Source organism: Trachinotus anak, unplaced genomic scaffold (assembly GCF_046630095.1).
Source record: "Trachinotus anak isolate AG129_WGS33_773 ecotype Australia unplaced genomic scaffold, CSIRO_AGI_Tana_v1 ptg000005l, whole genome shotgun sequence".
Lineage (NCBI taxonomy): Eukaryota > Metazoa > Chordata > Actinopteri > Carangiformes > Carangidae > Trachinotus > Trachinotus anak.
The window spans coordinates 4,681,095-4,702,524 of NW_027273856.1; the positions used below are offsets into that span (position 1 = coordinate 4,681,095).

The 21,430-nt window shown below is 42.6% G+C and overlaps 1 protein-coding gene across 3 annotated transcripts in view; it reads right to left on the bottom strand.

Annotated features, from left to right (window-relative positions):
- nlgn2a (neuroligin 2a) overlaps positions 1 to 21,430 on the bottom strand; it is a 182,190-nt gene that overhangs the window by 51,743 nt on the left and 109,017 nt on the right. For all 3 annotated transcript variants that reach the window (XM_071477910.1, XM_071477911.1, XM_071477909.1), the window contains one exon: positions 13,577 to 13,726. In XM_071477910.1, the coding sequence (XP_071334011.1) occupies positions 13,577 to 13,726 (150 nt within the window). The remainder of the gene's footprint in view (positions 1 to 13,576; positions 13,727 to 21,430) is intronic.

A 21,430-nucleotide genomic window follows, 5' to 3' on the forward strand; every position in this document is an offset into this window, starting at 1 on the left:
AGATGTCTTAAGGTGGTTTGATTTCCAGCTCTTCCGGTCCACATTTTGAAGGGTCCTTGGACAAGATAATGAACCCAAAATTACCCTTGATGTATTGTCAGTGTGTGAATGTGTGTGTATGGTAAAAAAAAGCACTATATGTGTAGGGAAAAGCGCTATATAAATGTATGGGTGAATGTGGCTTCCATCGTAAAGCGCTTTGAGTGGTCAATAGGACTAGGAAAGCTCCATGTACCATAACTGATCAACTAATATGCTTCACTTTTACAAGAATAAAGGATTTGAGAATGAGGAACATCTTAGCGCCCATATATATGTCAGTACATTTACTATTGTTAATGCTGCTTGCCTTTGGAAGTAATAGTAAGTTTCTACTGTAGTTAGTGAGCTAGATAGCATGCTCTCATTTCAGCAGATAAACACACTTTTTAGTCCATTATACATGAACATTATAACACTTGAGTATCACTTGATACTTACTGAAGCCACATGCACATCGTTTTAAGAGGTGGACAAATCCAAAGCTTGACAGGCCTGATGTGCCAAGTTACAGTTTCTAAGCCATGATTGGACAATTGCTGCTCAGGGAAGGTTAAGCAATTGGTCAGCTGGTTGTTGCTGGGTCTCATCTCTGGTTCGGCACCTTATTTGGTTTGGGACCCAAGGTCAAGCACTGTGACTGAAGTAAAATCACTCAAGCTGTGTGTATAAACACACACAGAAGCGAAAACACACAGAGGACAAAGTGGCTTCATAAATATGTTCATTACTAATTCAACAGTATAACTGTTATGGGCAAACTGTTGTATGTACAAACATTGACAAAAGCCATGTAGAGGGCACAAGAGAGGCCATAAGAGGCTGCAGAGGGACATGCATGAAAAAACGTGTGCAAATGCATCCACACGAAACACACATCCTCTCAGTCCAGCCTCTCTCCCTCCGACTGAGTGCTGTGAGTCTGGCTATGTTCAGGGTTATATTGACACACATTATTTCTATTTTATTAAAATCAAAGCTTGTAATATGTTTTTTTTTATTTTATTCATGTTTTACAGATCACAGTAATTGCACAGCCACAAGGCTTTGTGCAATAATTTCAAGCAGCCATTCATTTGGTGCACTTTGAAATGTTGTTAATTTCCACAAGTGTTCAGGAAATAGTCTCACATGGAGAAAAAAAAACGCACAGGAGCTAAAGCTTGTTGTGGCACCACTTTAGAGGTACCATCTGCCTCATTCAAAGCTCAGCAGATTACAGGGCTTTCCATATGAAAACATCAACTACTTTCAGCGTGTCTGTGTGTGTGTGTGTGTGCATGCGTGTGTGTGTGTGTGCGCCCACACGCATCTGTCCAAGAGACAGCACTGTCTGAGGAACAAATGAACGTTCATTATCATCAGCCCGTCTTTGTCTCAGCCAAGCCGAGTGTGCGCAGGCATGTCGGGGTGGCAGGAAGCAAACGCGGCGAGTGGAAGAAAGGCACTCAGCCTGGCGCAGCCTTCCCTTCAGGTTAGCAAATGCAGCTCGTTTAGGCCCGCTGATTGGCAAAGGGCTGGCTCCTCGGGATAGGCTGGTTAATTAGTTAATTAGCTCCAGCAGCTTCTTAATGAGATGCCTACACTGCTTCATCCTTGATCAGAGGAGGAGAGCTGAAGTAGCACAGGTGGATAACACACATATCACCCCCCTCCGCCATAATATTCCACCTACCCATGCATAAATTGTTTAATATGTTGAGCTGGGGAAAAAGTGCACAAAATGCACTTTCACAAACACATCGAGCACCTTGGAGAACCATGTAAGGTGTTTGGTCAGCAGAACAGGTGTTGAAACAGGTTGGACGTGCAGGAAGGTGTGTGCAGGTTTTTAAGTGAGTAACATCAGAGTTTTTTGCTCTTAAATTCACAGCCTGGCTTAAAGTAAATTAACAGCACCTGATTTGCATACATGCATATTGAGTGTGTGCGGAATTGAGTTAATATATGAAATATAGCAGGCACTGTGTTTGTGTGTCTGTGTGTGTTTGGGGCTAATGACTTTATAACTTGGCCTCTGTGTGGAGGAAACAGGTGGAGAGGGAAGGGGGGAGGAGGGCTCGGAAAGCGTCCAGGCCGAGAGGTGGCCTGGCTGGGGAAGGGGAGAGGCAGGAACTACGGCTGTTCTGGGTTTGGACGTGGGGCCGTGGACCAGAGAGGAGGCAAGAGGAGAGCAGGTGTAGCCTGGCTCTCACACTGCTCACATCATCTGTTACTGGGTCAGCGAGTTAGCATGGCCAGCCTGTGTTTGGCATGTGTGTGTTTGTGTGTGTGTGTGTGTGTGTGTGTGTGTGGAGAATAGTGAACTGCACGGATGAGTGAACTCTATTTCTCTCACTACTCTCCCTGCTCTCTTCTCAGCCCTCCTTCGTCCAGCTCCCTCTCCCTCAGTCCTCTGCTGTCTCATTGTATTATGTGTGTGTACATGCAAGTTTGCGTGTGCGCTCATGTCAGGTGTCCGATTGCGTCTGCCATTATCACGCTTTTCTTCCTGTCAATCACGGCTACCCTGGCCAACCATGTGGTTGACACCAGGCATTCCTGTCCTTGACCTCACCTTCTGTATAATGCAAATTACCCATATTACAATTCATAGTACTTGTGTGTGTGTTTAAGAGATGAACATCTGACACGAGTAATAGAAAACGCACACACACACGCTGCTGGCCCCAGGTGCTGTGTTAGCCAGCCTTGATGGGTTAATGCAGTGCTGATGGCACTGTGGAGGAGTGAAGGTTAGGGGAGATCCAAAGGGGTGATGGTGCCCAGCTGTGCCACTGCCCAAAGCCTCCTCCAAGGGAGAAGGACCAAGGGTTCAGCAGCTGGAGCTGCAGTATTCCTGGAACCTGAGGGATGTGGCATCAGAGCAGGCTGGCATGGAGAGGCACGGGCTGGAGTAATGGGCTGGAGGAAGTAGCAGTGAGTGAGTGGAACAAAGAGGAAGTGATGCAAAGTAAAACAGGAAATGCTGATCAAAGAAACGTTCAGCTACTGTCATTACCGCTGTCCAGGGTGCTGAATCTGGGGTTTTCCTAACATTGAAACCTGTGGACAGGAATCCCACTGATGACCGACAGTTTAGACTCTAAACTTTAGAGTGATCAGCACAAACATTTTCCTCACCCACCAAGCTCATTATATATATATATATATATATATATATATATATATATATATATATATATACACCTTACTGTATATATATTCCAGATCCTGGTTGCTGAGTCAGGGAGATGCCAAGCTCCCTCTACTCCTGTTCCTCATTTAGAGTTATTTTGTTAATTCAGCATCTTTGTCTGTGCCACAGTTCACTTCAGGAATTCAGAAATAAAAAAGTAAGATAAAGTTTTTGAAATGACATGCGTGGTGTGTTGTCTGCATTTGAATTGGGCCATGCAACATTACAAATACACTGTACCTTAAACACAGAAAACAAACCCTGGATTTGGCACACATCCTCTCTAAATAATAAATGAATACAGAAAATCACCAGCATCACACGCACAGAAACGAAACAGATGAAAAAATCGATGACACATGGTGTAATTGTAAATATTGTGGATTGAAAAACAGAGCTCACACTTGACCATGTGGCAGCTTAAACACATCTAAAAGAGAGAAAGAAACGGCGTGCTGTGTCCCTGGCTGTCATCTTGTTGGCAGACGGTTCAGTTTATATGCCTTCTTCACAGTTCTTCACCTTAGAAGCTGAGATAAGACATCATCTTTTGACAGGTTTCACCTTTACTAGAATTCAATCTTAATTTTAAGGAGGAAGCTGTAAGAAAATGTCATCACTGTTTGATTTATGTAGTTTTACCACTCACACCAGCTCGGCGAATACGGCCCCGGGTTGCGGGTCTTTCTATAGTTATTAGATGGAGGTAACATTTAACAGCAACACAGGCAGAGATCCACTGCAGCAGAGGCAGAGAGAGAGAGAGACAGCAGCCTCAGCAGACTAGGATGTAATGAACCCACACAACGTGGCAATTTTTTTAAGGGAGAGGTTTGGGGGGAAAAAAAACAAAAAAACAAAAAACAGTCAATTTACTGAGCTGACAAACCCCTCGCCTGTCTCTCCTGTCTCTGCAGCACGTACCTAACAGGTGACAGCATCAGCTTCACACCAGCTCTCTCAGGATTACTGAGAATTGTTTGGGGAAATGCAGAAAATCACTCAAGAAAACTAAAGCAGAACAACCAGGAAGGTTGAGGCAGAGATTTTAACTGCAACGCTTCTGCATTTTCTAAGAGCTACAAACTTATTACATCTAACAGTGTAAGAGTATTCATATCTCATATTTTTATATTTCTTCATGGATCATTCATTTATCGTATCCGATTCTTTTCTTTTTTCACACACATCTGTATGAGTGAACGTTAGAAGAAAGAAGCGCACACACAGGGTCTACAGTGTAGCTGAATATTAAGTCCACAAGACTATAGTATCATGACACCATATGTTGTTTATAATGGATGTGTGTGGGCTGCATGCAGAGAGAGCTCAAAGGCTGTGTTAGTTTTAGTCCTGAGACACAAACAACATGTCGCGTCGCAGCAGACTCCAGCACAAATACAGACAGCTTCTCTTCGCCGCACTTGTATTTACACTCCCTAACAGCCTGCCTTTATGAGTGTCAGAACGCAAAGACGCTATTTTAGCTCCCCAAACAACTCCACCACCGTCCCCGCGGGAGAACCAAGTCTCCCAGTTAGTCCCAAAGCACCGTGAGATGATTCAAACGGCTGTCATCCCTCCGTAATGATGATCCATCCCTGGCTATTACCAGCCCATGGTTCCTCACTTACAAAGCTGATTGTTTGACATGTGAAACATACATCAGCATAATCTGCCCCATAACTCAATTTTTTTTAAAAACGCCCACAGCAAATCAAGGGAAAGGGAGGGGAGGGGTGGGGGGGGTCGTTAAATGAAAGAGATGATGAGCAGGGGACAAACACGAAAGCCAGAGGAGACAAGGCGAAGGAACAAAGAGAGAAAGAGAAAGACAGGTGAATGTAAAACACGGAGGAAACAAGAGAAACATGTAGATACAGACAGAGAGGCCTCACACCAGTGGAAGTAAACAATCATTTCTTTTCAGTCCTCAGTGAACCTAACTAGGACGTCTGTCATTATGTCAGCTACATCAGCTTTAATACACTGGACATACCGTTGTTAGCGCTCTATTCCAAATACAACAAAAAAAAAGAGGCATTTCACTGTCTCAGCAGGATGTGAGCCTGTTTATAACACTTCCAGATGTACAGCGTACACAGCTCTGAATGGAAGTGTCACTCAACACGCAGACTGTCCACGAAAAGCAGGAAAACAAGAAGATAACAAGTAACAGTCCCACAATATTCTGATCTTGGTACTGTTTTCATACCTGTGCGCTTTCTGACTGGGCCATGAACACTTTGTAGTTATCATCTCTCATCTGTTATAGAAATTTGGGAGATGCAATTCAAGGAAAACAAGCATAAGAGGACAAAGAGTGCGAGCTACTTAGAGACAAGAAACAGAAATGATACGTGTGAAAAGTTTCTTTGGAAAGCCTTAGGAGGCTCGCAGAGAAGAATCTCTACAGTCAGAGACCCTGGTTGAAAAATGCTTTCAGAGGCAAATAATTTCCACTGCAGCTGCTGGGCTGAGAAGTAACTAATGCTATAAATATGTTAAACTTGTAAAATACTTAACTTCTGGTGACTGTTTTTGGTGGTATTCATTTCACTTATAAGTTAGTTCTACAGTAGAGTCCTGCAGGCTGAAGAGTGGGGGCAAACAGGTTAAATTCACTCCATCCCTTTGGTCTGAAATACACCACAAAAGAGACGGAGGTGAGGGAGAGTAGAGGAGGAGGTAAGGTAATGAAAGGGGGGGGGGGGGTGTCACCTGAGAGATTATCAAGGCCACGGACAAACAGAGGAGAAACAACGTCTGGGGAGATGTCTGAATACATGTCTGATGTCATGAGTGTGTTAATGTGTGTGTCAGTGCAGGAGGGCGTCTGTATGCATTTCACCTGCCCATGGGAAGTCCATGTGTGTGAGTGTGTCAGTCCATATGTATGTGTGTGTGTGTGTGTGTGTGTGTGTGTGTGTGTGTGTGTGTGTGTGTGTGTGTGTGTGTGTGTGCGTGTGTGATGCGAGGCAGCTGAGGTGCGAATCCCCTCTCAGAAAATAGTGGACCAGCCCGTCCTCTATCTCAAAGTCACAGCCCACACCACCCAACACACACTCGGCAACAGTGTGTGTGTGAGGCAGGGCCATTTTAAGGAGAATCCATCCCAAGTAAAAAACATTCAAGCCTGTGCATTGTGTGTGTGTGTGTGTGTGTGTGTGTGCTCAGTCACTGCACTGAAGAGATGGCTCGACATAATGCATGCGTGCATGTGCACAGAATTGTGCTCTAGATGAATGTCTGCTCTAGTGCACACTCAAAAGCAGCTCTGCAGGTTTTATTTTTAGCATCACAGGCAAATGCAGCCCCCCCCCCCCCCCCTCCCCCTCCTGCCCTCTCTCTCTCATCTCTCTCCCACTGTCACTTCTCTCATCTCTCAAAATCTCTCACCCTATTTTGTGTGTGTGTGTGTGCATCTCGGCCACAGCGTGCACACACACACACACACACACACACACAAACACACACACAGCCCATGCTGCGTACAGTATGTTGAAATAAAAACTCTAAAAACTGCTCGAAGCTTTGTACCGCGCTGTTCCACCTCTCTACTCTCATCATCATTGTTAATGTCTGAATGACTGCATGGTCCCATTTTCACCTCTCTCTCCTGCTTTTGTTCTGCCTTCCGCTGTCTGTGGCATTGGCGGCAGAGGGATATAAAAAGCTCACTGGGGTGGAGGTGGTGTACGTACTGTAAGCATGTCTGTCGCTAAGGCAGCCAAGGCAAGGTCAAGTGCTCAGTGGCCCGGTGAAGCTTTTCATTACATATTTAACTCCGCAGAATTCCCTACAGAGAGCCTCGCTGGAGACTGCCTGCTGCTTCTTCCTCCCCTCCTCTTCCTCTGCCACGTCTGCTGCTGGAGAAGCTCGCCTGTCTGGGTGCAGACAGGTGAATTTCCATATTAGCATACGCATAGAGTCAGGCGTGTCCTGCAATGTGAATGATTCCACGGTGGTTAGCATTTGCGTGGCGCTGGCAGGGCTGGAGAGGCGGCTGTTAAATGAGCGTGTCAGTGGAAAACGGAAAGAGAAAAGATCACATCTCTCAATCAGCCAGATGGAAAAAAGATTGAGAGTGTGGATTTCTCTTCCCTTGACCTCTATTACTACTCTTCCTGTCTATCTGTGGTTGATTTCTTTTTGTTTTCTATTAAATGCTCCCATATCAGGTTGATGAATGACAGATAAAGCCTAGAGGAGAGCTAGATCAGCACAGAGACAGAATTTATTGACATAGTTTAGATATTAAACATTAATCTAAAGTGACTAAATACAACCACAACAGTGCTTTTACTCCTAAGTGACTGTTTTTAAATGAACAATAAAAAATAAGCCAAAAAATGATTTTTTTTTTATGATTACAAAAATCTGTCAAGACCAATTCCTTCTCTCAAGACATGATTCTTGGAGCTGTTCATAGAACAGGAAACAAAGAGACTCTGCCATCCTGGCTGGGATTGTAACTCTCCAAATGAGATGCTGTGGAGACTTTGAATGGATGGATTGATGGCAAAGTTGCCACAGGGGGGGAAGGAGACATAAACAGGGAGAAGTAGTGAGCAAGAAAAAGGGGAGTAGAGCTGGAGTGTGGGGTGAAGTGTAGTTGTCTTGTATGCCAATGATATGGATGAAAGGCAGAGAGTCAGACCCGAGTGTGTGGTTTCTTCAATTCAAATCAAATTCAAAAGGATAAAGGAAGGAATGTGCTAGCGCATGGCATTCATTCAAAATTCTCTGCTGAATGCATTTGCTCTGCACGACTCTAAATTCTGCATGAAGGTCACATCCAACTGAGAATCTGTTCATTAAAACTGTGGCTCCTTTTATTTTCATCAACTTAAATCCAATTCACTTATTACAGAATTCAGCCTGTATCAAGGATTGTTTCTGGCCTCACTGCACAGTGAGGTCAGAGGTCACAGTCAGTTACACAACAGGTGATCTGTGTCATGCTCAAGATCTCAACACTTACAAAAGAGGGGATATTCAACACGGCAGAGTCACAAACATAAATTTGCTAACATTTTAAGAACAGACATGGAGGTATTCTATATTTTTTCACTAAATTAATTGTTGAACAAACAATTAATTTACAAATATTGTCTGTGCAGCCAAAGCCTGATATGTCTTATTCCTCTGTGGATACGTTGTTGTTCAAAAACTATGAACCATTGTTGCAACAGGTGACATATTCCTTCATTATAATGACAGCTGAAAATAGTCCCCAACAAAACTGTTTACTATTACCAGAAGAAGTTACACAGTACTGCGTGTACAACTGATTTAATGAGACACAAATACGACAGAAGTGCTAATAAACAGTATATTACTACAGCTTTTACTTCTGTTGATGCACAGAGCAGCCCTCTTGGATTTTGAGGTCTGGGTTGGTGAGGTTCCTCTGATTTTTGTTGTAAATCACCAAACCAATCACCAAAACAAATTGAATGGAAACATACTTGGCAATAAAACTGATTCTGATTCTGATTCTGATTCTGAAATCTAACTTCACGGGGGGTTCCACTTAACATTTCCAGCTGGGAGGCACCATTAACCCCTACTCTAACAAGCTGCTACTTAAGCCTCACAACCTGCTACCTACTCACCTCACATGTAGAGTAGGTAACATGTCCGTGTATGATATTTAGCCATATACTGGTTAAAGTGGCTATATGTAAGTTTTGCTATTGCAACATAGCTAATGTTAGCATTGACCGCTGCTTACTTACCAGTCTAGAAGAAAAGTTGAGCGTCAAACTTCATTCCTTTACTCACAAAGAGATGGCTCCAGATGTGGAAAGCAACACCAGTGTTAACTCTTGTTTTGCTTCTATTTCTATCACTTCTTTTTTTCCAACATGCTAACCAGCTAGCCCTGGCCTGGTCAGCAAGTCCCCTCACTTTTCCATACAGAATCCAGTCTGCCTTGAAGAAGTAGCTGCTCAGAGGATGTATTATAACCTCTTATATTATAAATACATGTAAGTAAATAGCAGCAAATGCTAATGTTGGCTATGCAGCAATATCAAAACTTACATATAGCTCCTTTAAACCAACTGCCCCTTCACTACCAGGTCTTGGTTCAAACCTCACTTCAGCCAATATCCTTTGAGTTCACTGACTTTGCGTTTGGCAATGGCTGAGTTGAGGCTTCTAACCAAGCACACACACATTTTCTTCAATGTTGTTTCCATTTCTAGTTAAACTAGAGTGAGTGGGAGCTGTTTATTCTGAACAGTTCTTAAATATACTATCAAAAACCACATTTCAAGTCCGGTAGCAGAGAACTTCGTGTATTAGAGAACCCGCTTTAAGTCTTAATTAGCAGCAGCATGTTCAGATGAACTCAGCTACAGCTGTAATCATTTATCTGATCAGGGTTATTAAATACCCTGCTAAATTGAAAACATATGGCGATGCAAAACCTTGCAACTCTCACAGTAATTCAGTGGTATGCTTAGTAAGTTACTGCTGATTGAGTCTGCAAAAGACCGAATCAGTCAACTTACAAATACAGCTGTAACATCCAATCTGTGCAGGAGGGGGGTTGACAGTTGAAAATAAACTTGGAAGATCTCGTGCAAAGATAATCATTTCTGTCTGCACACGAACACAGACAGGCACAGAATATTGAGTTTACATTTCACATGACCACATCCAGCCCCTGTATCAATAATTCCTGCATTGCCCCTCCAAATCAGCGTGTCAGATTGCTGAAGCAGGAACACAAACAAGGCAGGAACCTTCGCAGTGCATCCACAGAGCAGACATTGATATGCATGAATGCATGCGGCTACACGTGCTCGACTCACACCACCTCTAAACACACAAATGCGCATTTCTAACCCCCGTACAGACTTCTCTGTGTATCTCTCTCTGTCAAAGGAAAATGCCATCCATCACAGAGGATGCAAAGGGTGAAAGATTATTCACATTTCTCCCAATCATGGCCAAATTGCAATGGATGGCTCTCATATTTGGAAGATAGCTGGAGCTTTCTCTTTGCATGCAAATGACAACGACTCTGTCTCAATTTGCTTTCTCCTTGACTCAAAGAAAGTGATGAGAGTGTCACAGATAGGGCGCCGAAAGAAGAAAATGCAAGAGACGCCACAAGGCTACAGGGATGAGAGAGATGGAAAGATACTGGGGAAAAAAATATACACAGATTCACAAGAGGAGATTATTAAGACCCACTGACAGACAGCAGTAACATAGTTATACCCTGAGATAATTTAATACTTTACCATTATCTCTTTTCTTTTTTTGATACTATTTCTGAAACATTTACAGAAGTAGCTGCTGATACCTCTGACTTATTTTTATCACCTTTAAAAACTTAACTTTGTCACTGATCCACTTGGATTCCCTTTGAACAGGATCATTGTTATCCATCGAAAACTCTACATGCCAATTAAGCCGGGACAATACAGTCTACAGTAAGCCTGAACTGTGCCATAAGGCTTTGTCTTATTATTTACTGCATTTTCTGGCAATTATCAACTGTCACAAATGGATTAAATTATGAACAGATCCAGTAATGAACTGAACAATTTCATATGTGATGAAAGAGAGAATTAAAGAATTAAAGGGGAATTTAGATGTATTACATTATGGGTTTGTTTCATAGTAGCCCTGTTATGATACCAATGTGCTGAACAAAGTCATATATATCAATCATCACAACACCAACACTTCAATGCAGTCGGACAGGGAAAGAAAACACCAACAGTCTGGCAGGAGTTTAGCCTGATTACTGAAACCAGCTTATTTTTGGAAGTACACCGAAATGGTCAGTAATAATGATCATTATAATTTAAACTGTGTGGCAAGTCTATGGCAAGTCCAAAAGATCAAACTTGAAGCAGGCGATCAGTTTTCTATTACAAAATAAATAACATCATGTCATGGGATTTAGTTTAAAAATTATTTCTTTTCCAGAAATGTCATCATGTTCACAGATCAATGTTATTTTTATCAACCGGAAATCATCATCATCTACAAAAATAGGAAAACGATCCGAGTAAGAGCAGTGAAATATAAAAGCAAAGAAACACCCTCCCATGACACACTGGTTTCCTGGCAGCTTCGTGGATCACTGGTAATAGTCACATTTTAGATTGCATTTCGTTATCCACTTGAAGCAAAAATGCTGTTGAAGTCAATAAAGATGCATTGAAAAGCAAACACTTTAGGTAATGACATGCAAATGAAAATCTGTCACCATTGTAAAGGCTGTGTAAGTGCTCCGAAAAACAACACAGTAACGTCCTTTAAAAAACAAGAAACCAAACAAATCAAAGTGAGGCGGCCTATTCTGGAACAGCTTCCAGCAGCCCACTCTCTCTTCAGCTAATGAAATATCTAATGCACTTAGTTTCCTTTAGTTAGCACCTGCCTCCTCAGAGGCATGTTCCTCCTCTCAGTGCTAAATTACTCGGTCTCAATGGAGCGAGACAGAGCGCGGTGAGTAACAAAGACGAGAAGTCGAGTGTATTTTCAGGAAAAGGATGACGAGCTCGTGCTGGAGAGCTGAGGTGACAGATGATATTCAGCTTTCCAAACCTGAGTATGGCAGATCTCACAGCAACCTGAGCAGGCGGGTCACAGTGTGCTGCATTCGGCCTTTAAAGCTCCCTCGCATTCACTGTGCTGTGTCTGACAGCAACATCTCAAAAGTGCAACATAACCAAGCCTCCTCCACCCAAAAACACCCTGCAAAGCCATTTTCCTTTTAACTATCCCTGGTCTTTGCAGAATAAATCACACTGCTGCGAAACAGACACCTAGAGGATGGAGGCACCGGGCAGAGGGCGCGCAGTTAAAGTGAAGAACTGCGAGGTGCATTTCTGTGTCAGTAAAGATGCCAGATCTGTATCTGATTTGCATGCTTGTTCCTGTCCCCCCTCTTAAAGGGACTTCTAGGAGAGTTACAGGCAAAGTATAACCAGCACTCAAATAAATAATACAGCAGTGGTCACGGGTGGTTAAGGGTGGTGTAAGATCACAAATCTGTTTAAAGTATAAGGTCGCGAATTTCCACCAGCTGAACTGGTGTGACTGCTAAAGAAATACAGATCATGCACAAGTGACTAATCTCTAAATAAGGAGATGCTGGCAGCCTTTTGTGACCTTCATCTAATTAAAATTTTAATGATCATGCAGTTACTTGACAAGATATGAAAGGACTCAAGACTTCCACACCATCATTTTATGAAACGCATTAAAACTATGAAAAAACGCAGCAAATATTGAGTTTTTGCTTTTGCTTATAATATTGAAATTATTCCTTTTTCCTTCTACATGTTTACTGTTATATATCCACTGTTGTTTGGTGTGTGTGTGTCTGAAATATGTGAGTTGTTTTTTGGTGGGGTGGTTGCGATGTCAGGGTTTGTGTGAAACCTTGAAATTCAAAGAAAGAAAAACAATTACACAACCAGAGTCTTTAGACTGGGAATAATGGACGGAGGAAATCCATAAGAAAGTGAGCTCTCATGATCAACGCATGCACTGGTTGTCATTAGATTGATGAATTCTATTGATGTCATCCATCACTGACTTAATCAATTCAGAAAATAGAAGAAGAGCCTGGTGAGATATTGACGTGTGTGAGTGCACAAATGACTGTTTTGGTGGGACGACGGGGAAAGAATAAGATCTTAGTTGTGTCGTATCACTGTGGAATAAAAAGGTAAATATAAAGGTCCATTATTTTAGACTTTTCAAGTGTTTTATTTGAAGTGTTGATATCCATAAGAAGATATATTTGTGGTTTTAAGGACCAAAAACCATCTCAGTGTAATTTTACATCTCCTCTCTCAGGTTTCTCTCTGGAGCTCTAGCAACAACAGGTCGGCGAGAGGCTCTAAGCCTCTCTTCTGATTGGCTGACTGTTTTCTGAGTGATTGAATAAAAATAGCTCAGAGAAAACAATCTTGCAAGGTTGGATGGTGGGTCCAGGTGGGCGGGGCGCTTGGGGCATGGCTGAGGGCAGTGACTGCTTTGTTGTGACATCACAAAGGTACCGAAGTCCTGATGACTCAATTTAAGTTTGATACTTTCACAGTATTAATATAGAACCTAGACCTGCTTAATAATCAAAAACACATGGACATCTACCTTTATACAATATGGGACCTTTAACATTTTGGGCGGCTGTGGCTCAGGAGGTAGAGCTGGTTGTCCATTAATCGGATGGTTAGAAGTTGATCCACGGCTCCTCCAGTCCACATGATAAAGTGACTTTGGGCAAGATACTGAATCCCAAATTGTCACGTGTGTGCATGAATGTGACTGCGCTAAACACCGTCCATTTACCAAAAAGAAAGTATCCCGTCCACTTACCGAGTACGCCGAGCCGGTAGTTCATGGTCACCACAATCACGTTGCCGTACGCAGCAAGGACACTGGCATCAAACATGTTTCCAGTGCCTTCCATGTAGGAGCCTCCATGAATAAACAGCATGACAGGCTTCTTCCTGCGGTCACGGATATCTGCAAACAGACACACACAAGGATTATAGAGCAGCAAATAGAGAACAGAAAGGAAAAAAAGTCAATAACTGTATTTATGCCTCTCATATTCTCTTTGATCACACATTGTGTTAGCCCATAATATACTGAGCAAACAGCAAATTGCTCAGCTGGAAGAAAACAGTAAGTTTTCAGAGCCTGAGAACTGCATTGTTGCTTGCGGCTGGATGCCAGCTCTTAAAAATGAGCTTGAGGTAATTTAGATTTGAGGCAATGATTCAAGCAACAGGCGATAACAAGAGACACCCCTGCAAGAATCTAATCAAATGGTTCCTGGTGATTAAAGCAATAATGCTTGAAGAAAGTCACTGAGTAGCGCTGCATATTAGAGCTAACCTGTATATCACTACCTTTGAGAGTCTTTATTTCACTCCGGTGCTCGGACACTGATGCAACAAGTTGCATGTGCAATTGCTCCCACCTGCACAGGGTTATTTACTAAGTGAAAGCATGAAAACAAGGGCAGACACAGGGCAATTAGTTAAAACTCAAATGTGAGGACCAAATGGTGCAAACAACAGTTCTTTTACTGTGAGAGCTTACAGTGCTGGTGTCAAAGTTCACCACAAAGTGCTCTCTGTCGTAAAGAGGAGGTGTTTTAACAGCACGTAAAAAAAAGCCACTCTGAAACACACTGAAAGCAACCGGGCACCACAAGTTTAATTTACTGGTAAAAACAAAGCACCATTATGACATGAGGATAGATTAAAAAAACCAAGCCTGTAGGAGTAATGCTGATGTCTGACGATGAAAAGCCACCGGCCACTTAATGTATCATGTACAATTAATTTCCATAACTTCCTCGTTTTGTTTTGCACCTTGGAACTTGGGATTCCCAGGAATGCAAATTGCAGCCCGCCCTGAGCTGCGGGGACAGCTACATCAACCTCTTTCTAGGTCAATACCCCCGTGGGGAATCTCTAGAAAGCACAGTTTTCTTGGATGCTATCATTTTTGCACTGGCACAGATTGTTAGCAGATCCTGCCTTGAGGTAAAAAAAGAGAAAGATAATAGAAAAGTTTCACACAGCATTGTCACTGGTGCTATCAGAAAGCAGAACACAAAGTTTAGGGTTGGACCGGTTCTTGTCGATCTCTCTAATAAGTACTCTAACTCAAAAAGTAGGTCACAGAGCTGTATTTTTTTTAAATAAGTATAAATATATAAACTTGACTTGAATAATCTGTTATTAGTTGTCTTTTCTTAATGTTTTGCATTTTAGATGCATTTTATTTCTGCATTTTGCTTGCACATGCTTAAAAAGAGTCTCATGTTTCCACTTCAACAAATAAACTGAAATACCTTGTTAATGTGGATATTTCTGGGGGAGCTGAGGGTGTTTAGTTAAACAGCTTTCATGGAGAAATTCTGGCTTCATTCCTTAATAAATGCATGCGGATTGTTCCAAAATGCATCCAGTCAATGTCAGTCAGGAGATTTTTCAACATACGCCTGCTCCTGCAGCGCTGTGTGTGCATGTGCAGGATGGTCCCTGATGGGCCCTCGTTGGCCTTTGAACCAGTCTCTCAGCTGAGTGAGAGCAATGATACTCCTGCCTGCCAGGAGCCTATGGTAGCATATGGCACACAAGACTTGGAACTGTGGCACAGTGACAGCCCCTGTTGGCTTCTTTGTGAGTGTATGTGTGTGTTTGGGTGTGTAGGCCTGAGGATATGAGAGAGCAGTAGTGCAGAACAACCACATAAATAACCACTACGGGATGTGTTAGAAGGGGGAAAGAGATGGAGGGTGTTTGGCTCCCTTTGAAACCTGCTTATAAATATATATTTATATATGGGTGTATATGAAATACCTGCTGAAACTTGCTTCAAATGTTTCACACGGAACACACACACACACACACACACACACACACACACACAAACACACACACGCATGCACACTCTAAAACACAAACAGGTGATACACTAGTGCATCACACACATGCATTCATACATATACACAGCCATGACACTAAAACTAGTGCATCACTCAGACAGACACTTACACTGGGGAGAGAGACATATACAGGCAGCTGCAATGGAGGGTCGCTATGGCAACTGCTTCACTTGGGCTCGGTTCTGCCTCTCCTCTCTCTTTCTTTCTCTCTCTCTCTGAGTCTCTCACTCTCCCTACATGAGCCACTGTCACGTGGATGAAGTCTCATTGACTGTTGCCGTGGCAACATATTGCTCTTGTGCATCTCTAACCCTGTGACGCCCTTCACCACATCTTCTCTACCTGAAGCTCATTTCATTAGCGGCAAATGGCCGCGCACACACTTCCTCCTTACACGCACACCTCTGCTTCCTGAAGACTGACAGGCGCTGGCATCGCGGCAGACAGAATGCAGATGCACTGACGTAGCCGCCCACACCCACAGAAGACACAAACACACACACACACACACACCAAGCGGGCTGTCACAGTTGACCTGCAGACTTTGTGTCCATGGATCAGTTACGGGGCGAATCGTTCGGGCACAGTGACAGATAGGACTGAGGCCCTCAGGGGCTACAAGCTCTCTCTCTTCCTCTCTTCCTGTCCTGTCTCTGGCTCCCTGTCTCTCTCTCTCTCTGCCTCTGGCTTTGTTGTGTTTCTATCACAACTGAACTTTAGCAAGCAATGCCCACAGATGGGCCAGTGTTTATCCACACCGCATCCCCATGTGGGATAAACTCCTTCCAAAAAAAAAAAAAAAAAAGAAAGAAAACCACCAGCCCACCTATGGTTCTGTCATTTATCTCTTAAAAACATGCAAATTTTATGCAGCAAGGAGCTTCAAAATCTAATCACATCATCAGCTCTGCTGGGAGAACCTGTGGCGTGTGTATAATATTTGTATCATTTGTTTTTCATGAGTTGTTTTATTCACAAACAAACAAAGCAGGTGCTGCATGACATGGCGCCCTGTGTACCATGTACTGTACCATGGAGGCAGGTTGGGGTCCAGAATATACACATAAAGCCTCAACAAAGCCAAGACATCCTATGCTCGATTATCGGCAGATGGTAAACGCAGACACCCAGATATGAGCTGATTGTTCAGAGAGAGGCAGGCACTGAAGTGTCTTACATCACTGCTATCATGTCCAACTACAGGACATCAGACATTATAAACATATCTAATTGATGCTCTCAGCTGTAGCGGAGTTGTATTAAGTTGCTGCCAATGCAACGAATGCATATTAAAAACCTTTTGTTTGCAATAAGGGAATTTTCCATGGTACTACAATGTCTACCTAAATAAAGGATGAGAAAACTTCTTCCATCACTTTGAACAAATACAGATGTGAATTACAGCTGATAAGAAACATGTATAAGCAGACAGACTGTGTTGCTTTCACAATCACAACAGCACCTCAACAACAACAACACAAAACACTTCAGACAAAATAGAAAAAATAATTAACCAAAAACAAAAACTGAAAAGGTGAGGAAAATCAAATACCTGAACAAAGCTGCTGAAAAAAATGGCTCTATTCAGCAAACACAAACAACAGCAACAAAGACAAGGCAAGATGGCAGAGAGCAGCTGAGGCCGGGTACCCCCGAGGAGCTTAGCAAGGCTGCTGATCCTTTCAAGCAGAACGGAGACAATGAGATGATTAGGCCTAAACTTGTGTTGAGTGTTCCAGTTTAGCACGCCGCCCACCGCTGGCCTCAGAGATGCCACCCTCTGGTCTCCTGATGATGCGTGGGTCTTCATTTTCCACTGCGTTATCAGCTGGCTGATTAGTCATGGGGATGGAGCGCGGTCTGCTGTGCTGCATGCGTCACCGTCAGGTGTTGATTTTATGGGAACTGATGTTTGCTGTCAGTAAACACTGACGCATCCAGCAGAAAGTGGAAGGAAGGGGAAAGACCGATGTTGACTTAAATGGCGCAGCTGACCGTCAGGGTATAACTATGACTCAGATTGGAGAGTCTAGATTAATATTTCTCTTGTTTATATATTAAATAACATCTGATGGTGAACCAAGAATTAACCTCAACCACATCCTGTCCAACTCTGTTTTCATGGGCTCTACGTCAGCCAGGGGATGCAGGAGAGCTGGGTGTGGAGGACACCACATTTAAAAAGCATATATTACTACAGAGAGCGCAGGAGCCTGCTGAGATTTCATCTTCCCATACATTAAACTGAGCGTGGAGAGATGGGAGTGGAGGGCCTCCTCCTCACAGAGAGCAATAATTAAAAAGATACTGGATCGCACTGGGGTGAAATGACAACTCAAGGGAGAATAACGCAGCATACAGAATTTTGTACCTTCCAGAAATGATCATTTCTACCATACAGGCTCGATTAAGTTTATTTTCCCACCATCTCTATTTCCAGTTTCATTAGTATGGATAGGCCAGTGAGTGTGTGTGCACAAGCACACGTGGGTGTGAAGTAGAGATAAATATTGACCTTTTGCGCAGAGGTTCCAAGCTGTAATAATAAGGAAATTGCTCACAGCAAATGATGAACTGTCATCTGTGTGCAAATACAGAGAGACTCTTTGTACTAGTGGTCCAATTAACAGAAAGGTTGCAGAGTGGTGAAAATATTGTCACAGTGTAATGGAGGGAATACATTTGTGCACATTTCCTGTCATTTTAGTCATGATGGACTAAAATTATTACAAAAAAGCGTATCTTCAATGTGCAAGTCAAACTGTTTAAGAAGTATGTGGATACACATCTCCACATTATGTGAATACATCTATTCTGAAATTAGGCTTTACACTAAATATGCAACACACCCTTTGCATTATTTATTGAAAAAATGTATGGGGGAATTATTCTCTCGCTAAGGCCTCAAAACCAAGCCACATCTGTTCATGTCAATGTCTGCATATTCTGAAGAAAACATTTTTTTGAACATGTTTGACGCACCAGAACTGCAGACCTTGAAGTGTGTAAAAACATACAGTATAATACTGCAAAGTTTTATTTTACACTTATCTGTCAAATAGTATTGATGGAGCTCCACAAATGCCAGTGTGAAGGTGTTCAGTGAGTGAGGGAGTTTAATCAAAAATGAAGCCAGGAGTCACAAAGGATCTCACACTGCAAACAGGGACGTTCATACATTTGCACAAACCTTGAATAAGTTAGATGCAACTGAAATGAGCTGCACTCAGAAAAAGGAAAAAAAAAAAAACAACTTACAAACTGTACTCCCATCTAGCTGTGTGGTTGCCTGTTGCAAATGAGATGAGTGTGTGAGTGTGTGTGTGTGTGTGTGTGTGTGCACGTCGGTCAGTAGGAGGTCAGTGGCAGGCCGATGTGATGGAGGGCTGGAGGTTGAGACAGGCGTGCAGTGATGAATGGGATGTAATGAGATGCACAGCAGCAGAGCTGGCCTATAGGCCAGTGAGCACGGCTAAGGCTTAATCGTTAGAGCGCAATGGATCAAGGCAAAGGCCATACTGATTGCATCTGGGACATGTGTGTGTGTCCATGCACTGCCATTGTAATACTTGTGAGAACCAGTTGGACTGTATATTCGTTTTGGTTCAGGTGAATCATTTTAAATTCCTGACAAAAATGAAACTGCATTGTGTTTGTTTTTGCATGGATTTACTCATGAACAACACTCGCAGATTGATGAATGTGTTTCCTGTTGTTACATCCATGCAGCCAGCTTCTTATCCAAGATCAATACAGAATGAAAATTAACTAGCAGAGGTGTGAAACCTGCTTTCGAATGACCATCCATCACAGCTGACATCATGTCACTTCTAGCTATTCATCCTATTTATTCCTTTTATTTGTCAAAGTAATATTATTGTGGCACATAATGAATAAATATTGTGCAGTTAGTACAAAGAACTGCTGTAAAATGTCTTTCCTGATGTGCATTCAGAAAGCTTGACAGTCAAGATAATATCGCATAAAAAAAACAACAAAAAAAACCAAAAAAAACTTTCAAAAAATCAAACCCAGCCTACAAACAAGAACGTGTCCTGTGTGATATTGTGGATTTCTTCCATTCAGAGGTGGCTGTTTGGCAGCTGACTCCAGCATCAGTCCCAGTGAACTGTGAGCCTCTTAACACTCTGATTAAAGTGTGCATAATTATATGAAGATCATTAACAATTATATTGCCTTGTAAAAGATTATTACACTGGCACGTTTTTTTGGGGGATCAAACAGGTTTATTGTAATACTATTAAAAAAACCCTACAAAACACATGCTTTGACATGTTACTTGAAACAGCTCTCACCTCGTGTGTCACTAAATGCATTTGTTTTCCATTTTGTGTGTGGACAGATGGTATGTGCTCGCCTCTGGGGTTTATTGGATAGTGGAATAGATACTCATATTAAGTGGAATAGATACACGCAGCGACAGAAAATACACAAGTGCATGATTTAGTTTTTGCTTTAGAAAGTTTTGCATTGACTTAAAGTTGTTTTTTGTTGCACTGACAGTGACGTGTGTGTGTCCGAGGGGCTACTGCAAAGCAGTGGTAAGTGCTTTGTGTGTATGTGGTACATCTAAAATCCTGAAAAGTAAATTTTATATCCTTTGAAGAAACATAGTGAAGCAAATGATTACGAAAGAGATGGTTGTATGTCTAAGTTTAAAATAAAATAAATCAATAAAAATCATAGAGAAGCTAAAAACGCCACCGCTCTCCTGTTGTTCGGTGCAGACAGAGGAGTTCTCTCTGTCTGCCTGAGCTTATTACGCTGGTGCTGTAGGGACCAGCACGGAGTCTGGATGATCCTGGTATTGTTTGTGCTCTGTCTACACCAACTTCACTTCCTGTAACAGCGAGCAAACACCCACCTCACAGCTCAATATGCTTCTACAGACCAATCAACAAACCTGTTAGCTCCAAAATAAGCTAACAGCTTCTGCTTGAAGGTGTCGGATGGGTTTGCAGCATCTGTCCAGTACTGTTTAAGAATTACCAAGGCTCTCAATATAGATAAATATTGTCCAAGCTGATTTTTGTTGATGTTTAATCTCATGGAAACATCATCCCAAAACCCAGAAAAATGCTTTTTGTTCAGGTATTAGAGGAAACAAGCTGGTTATTATTGTGGCTGTTACAGTGTGCTGAGCATCTGCATCCTTGACCAGACTGGTGATAAAAATGGACATAGCCTCTGTGGCATCACCCACAGGTTTCTGAGGAGCAGTTTTGAAGCTTCATCGTCACCATTTTTGCGGTGCCTGGCTCCTCCTAACTCCCTGCTCATTCCAAAATGGGCAAAGAGGTGGTGCGTGTGTGGAGCCACATGCTCACCCACCTGTCACTCAAAGAGGCCACGCTCTAAATTATGCATAACTTTAAGCCTTTATAAAATTTAAACAGGTGAGTTATATAGAAATTCACAAACCCCATGTTGTCATGAAAAAAAGGAAATTAGCCATAGAGACCAACACTGTCTGTACCAGGCTGTAAAGAGGTTTATTTCTGCTGTAGAGTTGGACATTTTAACATGGGAGTCTGTGGGGATTGACTCACTTTCAGTGCGGCCATTTGAGGAACAGCAGTTTTCATTTTTCGGCCACAGAGGTTGCTACTTGCCCTTTACCCCCCCCCCCCCCCTTTGTATTTGGAGCTCAAACCCTCCTGCGTCGACAGCAGACAGCAGTGCTTCTCCTCTCCCGCAGCAGATTAAGTGTGGGTGCGGTAAAAAAAAAAGAAAAAGAAAAAAAA